This window comes from Periplaneta americana, chromosome 16, assembly GCF_040183065.1.
Source record: "Periplaneta americana isolate PAMFEO1 chromosome 16, P.americana_PAMFEO1_priV1, whole genome shotgun sequence".
Lineage (NCBI taxonomy): Eukaryota > Metazoa > Arthropoda > Insecta > Blattodea > Blattidae > Periplaneta > Periplaneta americana.
This window is the reverse complement of record NC_091132.1, coordinates 88,836,081-88,852,802: the sequence shown is the minus strand read 5'-3', so window position 1 is coordinate 88,852,802 and position 16,722 is coordinate 88,836,081. Positions and strand designations below refer to the sequence as shown.

General features: G+C 35.1%; 1 protein-coding gene across 3 annotated transcripts in view; it reads left to right on the top strand.

Annotated features, from left to right (window-relative positions):
* LOC138690937 (prolyl 4-hydroxylase subunit alpha-1-like) overlaps positions 1–16,403 on the top strand; it is a 265,004-nt gene extending 248,601 nt beyond the window's left edge. The window contains exons 9-11 of one of the 3 annotated variants that reach the window (XM_069812510.1): positions 2,202–2,367; positions 10,677–10,757; positions 16,036–16,403. In XM_069812510.1, the coding sequence (XP_069668611.1) occupies positions 2,202–2,367; positions 10,677–10,756 (246 nt within the window). In that variant the 3' untranslated portion in view covers position 10,757; positions 16,036–16,403. The remainder of the gene's footprint in view (positions 1–2,201; positions 2,368–10,676; positions 10,758–16,035) is intronic. The other 2 variants (XM_069812511.1, XM_069812512.1) reach the window with 2 other exon arrangements.
* The last annotated feature ends 319 nt before the right edge of the window (positions 16,404–16,722 follow it).

Here is a 16,722-nt window from a genome sequence, read left to right as displayed (position 1 = left end):
ACACGAATTATAGATTATCTTAAATTGGATCTGCCCACAATATTTCTTCAGATTACTGGAGTTGTACAGCATAAAAACAACATCAACAACAGTTCTGTAGGAGAGGTTAGTCCTACAGTCACAGAAGTGAATAGTGCTCCTCAAATGTCTTCATCTTCTTCCTCTGCTCCATCAATGTATTCCAGCAGTAGAAAATTACCTCTGTTTAGTGACATATAGGACCAAACTTTTAGTGAATGCAGTTCATATATGATGGTTCACAGTAGTATGTGGAAAGGAATTTTCATATTTTTACCTGGAATGAGCTCTTCTATCTACAGTGCCCATGTGAAATGTTTGTCTCTTGAAAATATGAAAATCAAAGCAGAAGTCTTGAGACTGTCACACACAGCAATATGACAAGACCATATTGAAGTGAATTCAGATTTAGCAGTGAGGAGATAACAAATATTTCTGTCTCATATGATGGAACATGGCACAAAACGTGGCCACACTTCTCACTATGGTATGGATATTGTCATTGATGTGTTGACAGGTCTTGTTATTGATTTTCATATTCTTTCAAGATACTGCAATGCCTATGACCAAAACAAGAAGAATTCTTGGTGGTAAAAAGAAATACTATGAAGAGTGGCAAAAAATCACAGTGTAAGTGAAGAATGTAAGTACAATTTCACTGACTCTTCAAATTATATGGAGGTAACTGCAGCTAAAGTACTTTTGAAATGCTCTGTGGATCTCCATAAATTTAGGTATGTGTCACTTTTGTTTGATGGTGATGCCACAACATATAATCGTCTTCAGAACCTGGCAGTTTATGATTTAGACATATCAATTGATAAAAAAGATCATCTGAATTATATTTGTAAGAGGCTGAAGACAGGTCTGAAGAATATTTTGATGGAGTAGAGAATAAAGAATACAACATTAGGTGGTAGGTGGTACCCTTCTGTTCGGAAAGTGTCGTTCATATTCAGCAATGGTATATAAGGAACTTCCATCACACAAACCATAAACATACACAATATCAGCGTATTCTGTAGTCGAAAGTTTATAAGGCATCTTGAAAAACACAACTTAACACTTCTGATAACTGTACCTGTATAACTACTGTACTGTAAATAGCCGACTGGACTGCTGTGAATTGATGATAGTGTAGGCTATTTGTGTTATCTGCGGGTTCTGTGTCATTACATCAGACAAGGACAGGCGATTGGACATTTATAATACCCCACCACCCGGTTTCTTCCTCTTATCTACATCGTTCACAATGCAGATTCCAATGTTACATCATTCATTGCGACCTTGACCTTGTCTCACGCCTCGTCTTACGTCAGCAGCATATGATAAGGTCTGATTCACATTGGGGTGAGACATTTTACCAAAAAAATGCATCTAGCTCCGCCATCATTTGAAAACTGACCTGTGTTCATATGAACTTTTTCGCTCAAAATGGCCGAAGATATCGTATCCTAAATTTTTTACCTTTCCTCGTGAATCACCCTGTATATAGTCACGAAGCTCAATACGTAGTAAATATGCATCCATGGATAGTTGCTAACCACTAGGATCACTACTATCGCCTGATTACAGACAATGCGAAATAGTACCTGCACAGTCTATTGTTTCTAGTACCCTTATAAACTAAAGCTTCGTGACTGTACATATTAGACTGTGGTAGCACCATGAAGACGACAATATCTCCTCCGGCATTATGTAAAATAATGCCTGTAGTTCAGAGATTGGCATCAAATGAGATTCTGGAATGCTGCACTGTCCAAAATAAAATTTTAAATCAGATATGATAATCCGTTTGGTATGAGGAGCATTCTAATAACATATTAAAAATAAAAAAAATCTTAAATAAAAAAATTTAATATCTCAAAAACTATTTGACATAGCTTAACAAAATTTGGCTTGTAATATCAGTATGATAATGTGGTGGTGTGGTCAAAAATTTCAAGTTGTTCACATGAAAATTGTAGATTTTAGAAATATCATAGATGCATTGCCTTATACATTAAATATTAATTTTGTTCCCTCAGAGTGATGAAAGGAAGGAATAGAAATACTACAATTTATAGCTAGAAAATTCAGCAGGACATTGTAATATGTAGAGAAGACCGAGTGTGTATATACATTTTAATTTATAAGACTTTAATGTGAGAATGGGTAATAACTTTTCTTTTAATCTTTTGTAGTTGAGTGATGTGAAACAGGGTGGAGCTACTGTTTTCCCATATTTAAATCTAACTATAAGACCACAAAAGGGTGCTGCCGTTGTGTGGTACAATTTACATCGCAATGGTACTGGAAATATTAGAACTTTACATGCTGCCTGCCCTGTTGTTGTGGGCTCAAAATGGAGTAAGTAAATGATATTAACTAATCCAAAATAGTATACAGATTGATTTTAAAGAAACGAGAAATAATATATATCTGGGTGTGTGTGTGTGTGCGTGCGTGCGTTTTTTTTTTTTTTTTTTTTTTTTTTTTTTTTTTCCCAGAAGTTTGTATTAGACTCTTGTCTGTCCTCTGGTTCACTATATCCATTTCCACTAATACAGTACATACATACATAAAACCTATTTTTCTCATATTTTTACTCTTTATACTATCTGATATGTATTTCGCTTGTAGTTCACTTTGTAGTACCTTTTTTCTTATTAGTTCATATCTTGAAACCTAATTTCATTGTTAACTATTAATATCCACATGACCTTATGTTTTTTATTACACAGATCATTCGAAAATTTAGTGGAAACACAGCTAGTAGTAAGCTGGTAGTATGAGATGGAGTGGTGTCTGATATGTGTTATAAAATGCAATAAAATTTAATAAACAATACAACAGTTGTATGAACATTTGTGTTTGTTGAGCTTCTTTAATTATCATACATGTTTTGGGAATTGCATCCCCATCATCAGTGAAGACTGTAATGAAAATATTTAAAATTACTAACTACATTAATTACGTAATATAATTTGTTTGAATTTTAAATATGTTAAAAAATGAGAATGTTTTACATTTAAGCTATAGTAATTACACAATATCATTTGTTTGAATTTAAAATACATAAAAAAATGAGAATGTTTTAAATTTACAAGTAGTAGGCTAATTGCTGATATAAAAATAGAATTGACATCTTGTGATATGTTTGAAATATCGTGTTAACTGTAAGTTATAAGGAAATAATCTCACTTAGGCTGGGTCTACACATTGCGATTTTGCAGGACCCATTTTATTACCTCTTGCCTGACGGGATGCCCTTCATCAGTCTACACATTTCCCACAAAAACGCAATCCCTCGTTTGGTTGATCATAAATTTGAGGCCCAGTCGAAGGTCCGTTACTGTAGTCTGACAGCTAGTCATTCAAAACTGCAAGCTCTGTGTGTGAAGCTGCTAGTTTGCGTAAAGGAATCAATAGAAAGAAGATCCTGGGTTCATTCTTTTTTGTGTCAATGAAGGGTTTGTTAAATTTTAAAATTACTTGGATAAAACAATATGAAAAGAAGTTTTTTTTTTTTTAATTTTATCGAATATCCAATTTCTTCGACGAACTCTTGATCATCATCTTTACAGCACTATGTTTCAGAATATCGTCATCCTATTATCAGCAAAACAATCTCGAAACACATTTTAATTAGGTTCACAGATTTTAAATTCTATAATGTTTGCAGATGAACAAGTGATATTTGCCAATTTAAGATGATGAGTTACAGATAGCTGTTCAATATTTATGCAAGGCTACTGTAGAATATAGTTTAGGAAGCTCAGTTAAAAAGACAAAAGTTATGGCTTTTTTAGAAAAGTATCTTTTTTTTATTTATTTTATTAAGTTATTTTACGACGCTTTATCAACAGCTTTGGTTATTTAGCGTCTGAATGAGATGAAGATGATAATGCCGGTGAAATGAGTCCGGGGTCCAACACCGTAAGTTACCCAGCATTTGCTCGTATTGGGTTGAGGGAAAACCCCCGGAAAAAACCTCAACCAGGTAACTTGCCCCGACCGAGAATCGAACCCGGGCCACCTGGTTTCGCGGCTAGACGTGCTAACCGTTACTCCACAGGCGTGGACAGGAAAGTATCCCAAACCAATGAAAGATAATAATTATGAACACAATAGTCAGCCATTTCAGTTACTTGGGCTGTAGTATAACATATATAATAAAAATTTACAAAATAAACTGAATAAATTTCAATATAACTATGTTGTTGTTTCGTCAACTTGCCGAAGACAGATTGGAACTTCATAAGTAACACCATTAAGGCTTTACTCATGAGTAGAGTTCAGTGTTTGGTCACATCTTCCACCTGAAGAAAAAATACTGAATCTGCTTTCGTCTGTGAATTTACCTTTGTTCCAGAACGGATTAGGGGTGTTTTCCATATATATAATTTTCTCCGCGAATTTTAATCTTTCTTCCTAATGATTTCATTAACAAATATTTTCTTCTGACTATTATGATATTCATTGTTTTTCAAATAATTACGAACTGTGCTGTCACTTACACTTAGTTGTAGTTCAAGATCACAGGCAATTTTCGGTGCACTTAAGCGGGATTTTTTTTTCTTAAAATTGCTTTTCCATTTGCTTTAGACATTTTTCTTGAGCGGCAAGTTATTTTCATGCTTTCCAATTTTTTTCTTTGGCCACTGGAGACTGAACCCCATTGTGATAAGAAGTTCCCATGATCAAACGCGCAGGAGTTACAGGTCTAATCGTCACTGGAGTTTAAACTGTTCGAATACTTTTTCAATTTACACAATTACACATCTTAGGAAACTTAAACATATCTTTTTAAATATACATATTTTTAATTTTCTTTTCAATACTATATATTTCCTACACTTCAGTAACTTACGTGCAGAAAAAAAGTTTCATGTAAACAAGTGAATTAATCTACAATATTATAATATTTCTTACAAGTTTGTCGGTGTTCGAATACTTCATTCACTGTAGAGTGCAGATCCACAAAAATACGGGCGACAAAACTGCTCTGTGTTGATGCCCTTCGTCGGTCCACATATTTCCCGCGAAAATGCAACCCCTGCGCGTGGGAGGTCGTAATTTTGAGACCCCAACCGTGCTCTCAAAGTAGTCTGACAGCTATTCATTATCATGTTGTCGAAACTGCAAGTTGCATCTGTGTGTGAAGCTGCCGGCTTGCTTAAAGAACGGTAGAAAGAAGATTTTGGGTTCATCCTTTTCATGTCAATCGTGAGAGTGGAAGGTTTTTGAAATTTTATAGTGAAATAAGACAGTATGAAAATAAGTTTTTTGAGTATTATCGAATGTCTACTACTTCCTTCGACGAACTCTTGAGCATCATACACCCCTACATAATCAAGCAGAAGACTTATTGGAGGACCCCGATAAGTGAAGAGGAAAGGCTGACAATTACATTGAGGTAAGTTTCAAAAATATTTATTGTTACAAATTCAAATACTACAAAAACAATTCATGTTAATCCTCATGGTCTACTACTTCCTTATAGCCTGGGTAACCAGAATACTTGGTATTATGATGATTAACAGAAATGAAATAGAAACATACAATATATTGAAATAAACAACCCTGAGTATTATTGGCCAGACTGTGTATGTCCGCAAGAAGAAGGAGGGAGATAAGAATGTCCAGGAAGAGGGGCGGGGGGGGGGGTGTAGGTGTCTCTTTGTAGATTCGATATTGAGATGACAGAGGCTGAGGCACGTGATAATATGGGTATAATAGGGGAATGGATGAACTGGGCTGAGAAACTGTCGTCTTGACTTTGTTGTTATCCCAGAAGAACTGCAGAACCTGGAACCAGAAGTCCAGTTTTTCTTCTTCTGAGAGTTTCTTATAATTTAGCAATATAGACAGTAAAAATTCCCTATTGGGATCTTCCTCTGCACTTTTCTGATTGGTTAGTTGCTCAAGCAATACAGTTTGGAAAGGAGTGAAACATCCCACATTCCACCTCGTCATTTTTTTTAACAATGTTGCTGGTTTGTAATGACCGGCTTCAAATTTATTCTTGTGATGATCTTCCATCCCACTTCCTTCACCTTCTTCTCGTGGTGGCGAGTCCTCAATATCGTTTCCTACCTCTTGCGTTATATTTCCTGACGTGCTGAAAATAATGATGAATGAAATTGTAGAATAAAGTGTATTGGTATACTGACTCATGTTGGCTGTATTGGTGTTCCAAGGACAAGGGTTCGCATAGAGGGAGTAACAATAGACGGGGTTGAGTTGTAAGCAATAAAATTGAAAGTTTCCTGAATGCAGAAAACAAGAGGAGGTGAGAGAACAAATTGTGAAAATTTGGTTAGCAGGATTTTCTGTTGACCTGCATTTAACTGAAGTAATTCTAGTAGTCTTTGTCTTTAAAATTAAACAAGTATACAAATACACATTATGGAAGTATTATCATAAAAACCATAAAGATATACCATCTTTTATATTTACAATAAGAGAGCAAAAAATGTTCACAACGGCGGGTTTAAAACACAGTATTAGTCTAAGTCCAAGATTCTATAGTTCCATAATTAAAATACACCCTAAATTTTCAACACTTTGCCTTTTATTTCTATAAAAAATTAAACATCTACTTATCAATGATACTTAAATTGACATTATATATAAAGTTTTTCTTCAATATAAATAAATAGGAAGTTGTACTGAAAGAGAATTCAGAATGGAATTTTCAGTGTTAGCCTATGTATCCCAAGTGATTATGAGGGAAAATACAAATCCAGAATTTCAAATATTGACGTATCAACTGTGGTCTCTTTAAAATATGCTTGTCACGCCTTTTTCAGTCGAATGATATGCCTCTGCATTTAAAACGATTCTCGCTTAAAAAAGGCGGCACAGTTAATATTGAACAATTTATAAAAAAAATGCGATAATGTATTGTGCAGCTATTGGAAGTTAACAAAACAGTGAATAACAGTTACAGGCCTGTGGAAAAAAATTAGATGATATATTAATTGCTGTGTTTATGTATTAACTTTTGTCGTACTTTCAATGTATTTTAATGCACAACTTTACTAAATTAGAGGCTAAATTAATAAATTTTAAGCCTCTTCCAGACGCCTGTGACTTCATTTTTAATTCCTAAATACCTGATAGGGTCAATATAGATTTAAGACGAAAGAAAAAAAATGAAGTAATTTTTAACAGAAATGTCATTATTAAAAGTTTGCAATAAGTAACAAGACAAATATATTTTATAATATACCTTCTTTTTTCGACAGTCTGAAGCAAGAAGTTTAGAGCATCAGCGTATATATATATTTTTTTTTTTTCTTGGGCGCAGGATCTCCACTCTTTCCTTGATTTATAAACCTTATAAAGCTGTCCCTTACATGTCGCCATTTAGTCTTCATTTCTTTCACTGTAAAAATTATATTAGTCATGGTTTAAAGATATATTTGATAATAAAGACAGGTAAGAGAAATATATTAATTTTAATTAATTCTTTCTTTAGGTATCTGGCAACTGGAATGAACTTCACGGCATTGCAGTATGCATTCTATGTCGCAAAATGTACAATTGCGAAAATAGTACGTGAAACCTGCCAGGTTATATGGTCCTTCCTCAAGGAAATGGAAATGCCTGAACCAACAGAGGAAATGTGTTGGAAATAGCAGAAACTTTCTATTCCAAAACAAATTTTCCTAACTGTGTTGGGTCCGTAGATGGTAAACATGTGAAATGTGTAAATCCCAAGAACTCCGGGTCTCTTTTCTTTAACTATAAGAAATTTTATTCTGTTTTATTAATGGCCGTTGCAGATGCAAGTCTTCGTTTCGTTGCCATAGATGTCGAAGCTTATGGCAAAGAAGGAGATTCGACTGTATTTCGAGACAGTTCGTTAGGGAAGAAATTATACTCCGGTACGCTAAACTTTCCCTACCTAGGTGTTTGCCGAGCACACAAACACAACCCCAGCCTTTGGTTTTTGTGGGAGATGAAGCTTTCAAACTGAATACTAATCTTCTGCGGCCATACCCAGCACGCGAACTTAACTCCTCGCCGAAGGGTTTTTAATTACAGACTGTCGAGATGCATGCATACAGTAGAGTGTGCGTTTGGAATTATGGCTAATAAGTGGCGGGTTTTTCACTCTCCTCTGCTTGTCCAGCCTAATTTCGTTGATGACGTAATAAAGGCATGTTGCATACTGCACAATTTTGTTCGCAAAAGGGACGGTGTTAACTTTGAAGATGCTGAAACCCATCCCTTTGTGGAAGTGAATGACTGTGGACTAGCCGTTCGTGCAAATGGATTGGAAGTTCGAAATTTTTTTGCCGATTACTTTATGGGACCTGGAGCAGTACCTTTCCAGAGAAATTATGTGTAAAATATACATCGACCACATATATGTTCATGTCACTCATAATGCAAATTGTATAGCAGAACTTAATACCGAATTTAGAGACTTAATATTGTGTGCAAATTAAAACATTCATTTGATTGGGAAATATTATTTTAATGTTGAAGTAATTTTCCTTACCTTGTTCCTGCTTCTCCGCTTCCGTCATTTGTTGCCATAATGGAAACATATTTTCCCCCACAATAATCCAGCTCTTCTCTCTTACATTTTTGTCCATGTAATCTTTACACCCTTTCTCCCATAATGATGGGTGTTCTTGAATACACTGAATAAATCTGTCTGTGTCGAACATCACGCACAGGACCACAAACAAACAGATAACAACTGAACTGTGTGAACGTCACTACCTGAATGCTTGAGTTATAGTTGTAAAACTCCCCGTGCGGGATCCTGCAAAACTGCACTGTGTAAACACCACCATTTGAATCCATGAGTTGTAGTCTTACATCCCGCCGTGCGGCATCCTGCAAAACTGCAGCATGCTGTAGTCCCATCCCGCAAGCTCCGATTCTGCAGCAATGTGTACACCGTTCCATTTAAACTAATGTGTTGTTGTCGTCCCACAAAATCGGTCTTGCAAAATCGCAATGTGTAAACCCAGCCTTATACTCTATATGCAGTGGTTGTAATAATAAGACTGTTATCTGCAACGCCCTGAGACCAAAAATGCAGATAATAGCAGAGTAATTACGTTTATTGTTTATGATTATGAAGATGTATTAATCACTCATTCTCTTCCCATTGGAATGTGCGTGGATGCTGCATATTACAGTCATTTTTGGAACACCATTTACGATCAGTCCTGCACCAGAAGCGCCCAACTCTCTTGAATATTCATCCCATTGTGCTTCATGATGTTCATTGTCACGTGGCTGCCCAAGTTGTTAATTTAACAGATGGAACTGAGAAATTCTAGAGCATCCTGTGTGTTCTTCGAATATGAGTTCCTGTAATTACAACTATTCTCTAAGATGAAAGAACCACTGAGAGGGGTAAACTTTATAAACAGGTCACTATAATAGCTGTAGAGAAGTCAATTAGAAGCTTAGAGCAAAGTGACACTCTTCCAGAGATTGTTACTTTTAATAACTATAATTATGTCAATTTTTTAATAAATAATTTTTTTTTATTTTGATTATAGTGTTGCCACTAATTTTCGAATGACCCATGTATTTTTATGTCTGTGTTACTTGAATTTTTGTCCCGTACCATAGCATCATGGTCTAAGGCATCATGTCTGGACCCACGTTACAATATGCACCCTGGTTCGAGTCCTCAAGGGGAAAGAAATTATCTCATGAAATTTCAGCCAGTGTATGGGACCAATACTCATCCAGTATCATGATGAATTTGGGAGGCTACAGTAAGTAGTGAGCACTCGGTTTTGAAAATCCGCTATAACAGCTGGGGGGATCATCATACTAACCACGCAGTACCCTCATACTACTGGTTGAATGATCACTAACGTCTGTTGAAGCATGTAGATGTGATACCAGCAGTCAGTTGGTCGTTCTTGGCCCTCTGTATTTTCAGAATTCATCATAATTTTAATGAAAAGAATTAGATTAGGAATTTAGCACTGTCATTGATAAAGTAATATATATTCTCCCAAATAATAATGAGCAAAAAGTGCAATAGTAGCTATCTGATCATTAGAAATACTCATGGTTCAGGTTTATGGCACTGCACATGCGAAGTCTGTAATTTCGCTGGCATAGATTTTCGTGATATGTAGGCTTACCTATGTACAAAATTAATTAACAATGTTCTGGTAAATATGGATAAGACTTATTCCTCTTTAGAGAAGTTTGTTAAAAAAATATATTCTTTTTTTGTAGAAAGCCGTGGATCAGACAAAAAAATTGTATAAATATTTTTAGTGAAAATTTTTGCATGTCCATTATATTTACATGTAATATTAGAAACTACTCAAAACGATTTTAACACGCATGTATTCATAAAGATAGTAAATCTGTCTATGGAAATATAATACTTCTCTTTTGGAGACATTATTGCCAAGATAGCTCAGGTGTTAATGGGATATGTACTGCATAAGGTATGGATTCCAACAGTACATGAACATGCAAATATTCATGGAATAAATACAAATTAATAATTAATTTTTGTTGGTTGATTATTAGAAAACAATTGAAGTAACAGAAACATTACAAATTAAAATTATTTTACCTTGTATAGTTTTAATACCGTAATATTATGAATAAAAATAGCATATCATTTTTTATCTCACTATACTTAATTGCTTTCTTTTACGTTTATGTTTCAGCTATAAACAAATGGTTTCATTCAAACTATCAGGAATTTATCAGGCCTTGTGGGCTACGCAGTTCATGGGATGAGGATTAAGGTATGGATGTTTACTGTGTATAGGCGTAGTTGAGAGGAGAATATCATATTTTGTACTATTCTGTAAAAAGTCTTGTCGTAAATCACAATATGTATTAAGTTTCTCTGAAATTACGTTAACATATTTCTTGTTCACTCATTTCAAATCTATAATGTATACTTGAACTAGTCAGCAATTTCCAAGATGACATTGTTTAACTCTAGATTCACTGATTTCCTGAAAGTTTTAAATGTACAATGCCAAGTTATAATACATTATTCATCTTTTGAGTCCAGCAATATGATGGTGTGAACTGAGAATTCACAGTAAAGGAGCTATTCTGTACCAAGAATATACAGTCTGATCCATTTGGCTATGGATAATATTAATTTATTATTATAAAGCTATTATGATAGTGGGAAAAATTTCTTGCTGGTTATATTATTATTAAAAGATGGGAGTTTCCATATATGACAATCAACAATGCATAATCTGAAAGGACAAATGAAAATTGTAGATGATTAAAATGGCTACTACAAATCAACAGCAGGCACAATGTGTTCTTTAGTATGCTAAATTTGAGAGTGTTAAAAGAGTTCAGAGGGAATTTCGACGTGAGTATGGTGTACGTAATGTTCCTAAATACGATTCCATAATATTGTGGTATCGAACATTTGTAGAAACAGGTTCTGTGTTTAAAAAACATGCAGGAGGTCGCAGGCGAAACCTAGTATGAGAAGCAGCTATCTCTTGGCTTGACCCCTAAACTCCCCAGATCTAAACCCTCCTGACATCTTCATGTGGGGTTTTGTTAAAGACATTGTCTATTCACAGAAACCCAGGAACATTGATGATCTGAGAGTAAAGATTTTCAACAAATCACCCCTCTTATGTTACAATGGACATGGGTTGAATTGCATCGCCATTATGAGTTGTGCAGGGTGCGCAATGGGGGTCATGTTGAGCTCTGAGGTATACCCAATAAAATAAAATAAATCTTTCATCTTTCAGTGTTGTATGCACAAAGTTTCAGCAAATAAAGTTCAGTTGTAAATATTTTACGGTGTTTTTATTTTATCCATACTCAAACAGATCACCCTGTACATCAGTAAATAGGGGCTAGAGACTTTGAATGGATTTTCTAACTCAGAATGGAAAGAACCCCTGAAACTGTAATATAACTTTGTTCTTGTCCTGGCTCTTCCTGGTTGTATTCGAGAGGTAGTCATATGTAGATTCTGCAGCGAACCATACAGTTTGTCCCATGTTCTCATGCCCACAAGAAGACTTTCTCAAGAAGTTGAGGCACCATAGAATAAGAACAAAATTTGCAGGTGCCATTTCTTGGAAGGGTTATGAAGTCAATGAAGAAGTCATATGCATTGCTGATAAACATGGGAACAGAACGATTGACGTCATTGCCATCAACCTTGCACAGGAAACTGCATATATTTTAGACACCATCATCAGCTATGAGACCAATGCTAGTCAGCCAAAAGAAGTAGATAAAAAAAACGACAGATTTACGAACCAATGATTGCCTACTTCAAAGACAAAGACAACATCTCCTCAATTAATGTAATAGGACCTTTGATAGGAGCAAAGGGGACATTATACCAAAATTTGTAGTGTATTTTTTTTTTAAACACTTGGGATCCCTAGAAATGAATGCATCAATTTATCCATTTTGGCTATTAAAGGATCTCTATAGTTCATACGAAATCATTTATACAATACATAAAATATAAATGATATTATTGTATGTGCAAATCTAGTCTTTCAGGTAAAGCTCCCTGTAAAGGAGATTTGAATAATTTCAAGGGAAAAATTGTTCCGGGGCCGGGTATCAATCCCGAAACCTCTGGTTGAACGTACCAGCGCTCTGCCAACTGAGCTACCTGGGAACTCCACCCGACACATCACTGTGTACGTTAACAGAAAAACCACAATTCCAAGTCACACAGAGATTGTGTGCACTCGATGTGGGTCTCTGGCATTTCGTCAGCCCACACGAGTTGTGTGGATATAAAGGGAAAAGTTGAGATGGTGTTGGGTGGAGTTCCTGGGTAGCTCAGTTGGCAGAGCGCTGGTACATTCAACTAGAGGTCCCGGGATCGATACCCGGCCCCAGAACAATTTTGCCCTTGAAATTATTATTGTGTGTGTTTCTCCTACATGTAACCACGCTCTTTAAATTTCCCTGATTTTGTTTTTATTAAATCATGTTACGTACTTTGTCAGATTAGGTAACATACAGCAAGTTGTAGAAAGTTTTAATAAATTAAATTAAATAAGCAGATAATTTAACAGAAAAGAAAGTGAAGTGTTAAATGCCTCTTTCTATATAAGTTTTATATTTCCTTACCTTAATTCAAAAACCTCGTAACTTGCTCAAATGTCGATTTTCGCTTTTTGTGCGTTTTTTTAAGTATACCCACAGATCCATCTACTGATAAAGCATTGAAGCTTAATTAAGAATACTAGTGCTAATATTGGGCTAACAAAACCATTTAACTTGTCTCTCTGTGGATATATTTTCAAAACCCCGCAAAAAGTGAAAATCGAAAATAATTACGAGGTTTTGGAATTAAGATAACGATTTATAACAATTCTTGTATGAAAGCACATTGAAAGGATATTTGACATTGCTTATTAAATAAGATTGAAACAATGAAAGAAAGTATATAGAGTTTTATTGTTGTTAAATCTCCAGATTATTTGTGTCTGATGGCATTTGTTTTATCATTTTATGGTTGCTCTTTTAAACTTAGTCCGGTGTCCAATAATTGGCCATTTTTATAATTGGTTTAAGGAATCACCTTGTTAGTAATATACACGATGTAACAAAAGTTTCTGGTACAGTGAAATTTTATTTTTTATATTTGATGGTAAATATCACAAAATAACGCCACTTTTCAGCCTAGTGAACAGTCCTTTCATTACTGTTCTTCAGTAGTTAGTGTTATATCCTTTTTTTTTTTCAAGATACTACAACACACGCCTACCAAAACTATCTGAGAGTCTGAAAATGTCTCCCTGAGTAATGGATTCCCACTCTTCCAACACTCAGGCAATAGTTCATTGCGATTTCTAGGTCTGGGTGCTTGAAACACACTGTTTTGTAATTTGTTCCACAGGTGCTCAATGGTATTTAAATGTGGAGAATTTCCAAGCCAGTCTGTGCAGACTTTTATGCCAGAATTCTTTATTGTGTCCATTGTACCCTTAGTTGTATGGGCCCTGGCTCCATCTTGCATGAGAAACGCAATACAGTCAACTCCAGATATAGTGAACCTCTGCGGAATCCAAAGTTCACTATATCCGAGGTGTCTCCCATAATCTTAAATGACAGAAATGAATGAAATTGTAAACAAGAAAATAAAATATTTCATTTTTGTGGAATGGATTACACTGTATACTGTTACTCACAGTTGATTTACTTAAACTATGCTGTCGACCCACGTGCGCTTGCAAAAGACTACATTCAATGTCACTTATAATATTTGCCTTATCTTCCAAAGAAAACACTTCACACTTCGACATTTTTATACAGTACATTCACTGTTAGAACACTAGATAAGGTATAAATGACAAATTCTGTTATGGTGTGACTGTGTACTCAACCTTGGAATTTCCCAGGTCACTTAATGGAAACTGGGAGAGGGTTGATGGAGTCTGAGAGTCATCGAAATCTTACCTTTTTTATGCTCTGGACATAATGTCCATTCCCTTTTAATAAAAGAAGGCATTTCATTTTCCGTTGTTTCGATGCTATCCATTATAATAGAAATGTTTCTGAGAACAAAAGGCAACCCTTTGACAGTGGAGGATTAGACGGTGGAGTGAGGCAAGATCATCACGCATTGCCTGATTTACAGTACAGCTCATTGTCTAGGAATCACTAATCCTACCTTCGTCCTTTGACTAAAGGAGTAAGAAACTTATAATGTTGTTCTCAACACATTCTTTCAATTTTATACAAGAAAGTCTAACTTCAAGTAAGAATTTGTCAGGATACAAGGTTCACTACAACTGAAGCGAGGGTTCACTATAAATGGAAATGTTAATGTACTTTTTAATGTATGCAGGTCAGGACCAATGATTTAGTTTCACTATAACCGAGTTCACTATATCCAGAGTTGACTATGTTGTATGTCTATACACAATATGCCTACTGATTGTCATGTGTGAATTTTTTTTGTTTATAGAGAGGTAACACTCCGAAAAATTCAGCCTTTCAGCCACAGCCCGAGTTCCTACACCAACATTGTCCTTTACCCACTCCCTTATTTTCCTTTTTGGTTGAGGTGACACTTTGCTTTGTCGACCTGATCATTTAGCATCAGAAACAGAACCATCCGATTGATTCTTCCATTTTAAAACTGTTGCTGGTGACATTTTCAATAACCTGGCAATATAATATACTACTGATTTTCTAGTCTTGACCAAGACTTGAACTTGAGACCGAGCATGCTCACGTTTTGTTGGTGTCATAGTGACCTGAGTATTTAAAAATGAGTGTCGGTATCGTTTATTAAAATTATGTATTAAAAATTACATTTAATTTGTTTATTATCCGGAAAGTACAGAAAAATAAGGATGTAATAATAATTCCTGATATGTACCAGAAACTTTTGTTATATATTTGTGTTATGAATAATCATATTGGAAGAAAATGACATTTAATTTCAACCATGCTCCAGGAAAATTTATTGATTAAAGAATATAGAACAATAGTCATCAGAATTAAATCACAGAATACAGGAAAAATTTATGACCTCGTAATTTACGCTACCTAATTTTACTACAAATTAACTTACACTTAACTCACTGATATTGAACATCTGTCTCCAACAATGGGACATTTTCCGGCAAATTATTAATAAAGGATTGGATCACACCGCAATCAAATAGTGCCAACTCCTGCATCATAAAATTTGGTCATGGTTCTTGAGAAAATGGAAACTAAACAAGAGAATAATTTTAACAAACTGTTACAGAAACTTTTGTTACACTCTGTATTTGTGTACCTGATTTTAATGTGACAACGTTTTTCAGCTCATGTTTACTCTTAGCTTATGATAGTGTTTTTGTTTTTGAAAAAATTTTAGATAAGGGCGCAATAGCCGTAGTAGCTGACGCGCCCTTTTTAAATCCCACTAACTACAATCACATTAATTATGGACAGAGCTAACTTCGTTGTATTGTATCCCTCATGGAATTGTTGATAGGGATAAGCTTTCCCCTTTTCCATTCAGTTCAGAATGTATGAATTTCGCTATATCCCTCTTGTTGACAGATCATGGACTATGTTGAAGAACTACGTCACAATAGCAATACTGTCTCTCCACGTGCTGTGGGGGTGCCTCTATGGCAGGAGTCTTGAAGGCTGCCGATATCTGCAGATGTTACAACGAATGTACTAGCTCTTGTACTATGGCTCTTGCACTTGTTGATGTCCAAACATTCCATGGGTCATTCCTTCAGGTCATACCTACATCAGAGTTTCATGCATTCTGATTGCATTCTCAAAATTGTACAACATTAATAAAACTATTTGGTATTTTATTACGTGTAATATGTTAAACCATTGCTATGTAATTTTTTTTTGTACAAAGAAAGTAAGATAAGGCAAGATTTAATTTATTTTCTTTCCTCTATAATAATGTTCTCTCTAGGATGTATTGTGCTCTCACTGTAGTACTATAGGATTGCCGTTTTACATGTGAGAGACTGCAAGTTTGTTGTGTTACAGGAAACCGTCTAAGAGCCAAAAACTGTGACGAGTGTCCTTCCTTTGAAGACTCTGATAAAGAAATTGTCAATCAGCTTAAGATTAATCGTTGCCATGAAGGTTATTAGGTGCTCCATATTGTACAGATTTCCCTTATTAAAAAAATCTTGACCCTTATGGACTTGATACAAGATACCCAAAATCCCATATTTATAGACATCATGCCGCTTTACAGTTAAACGAGTTTGAACA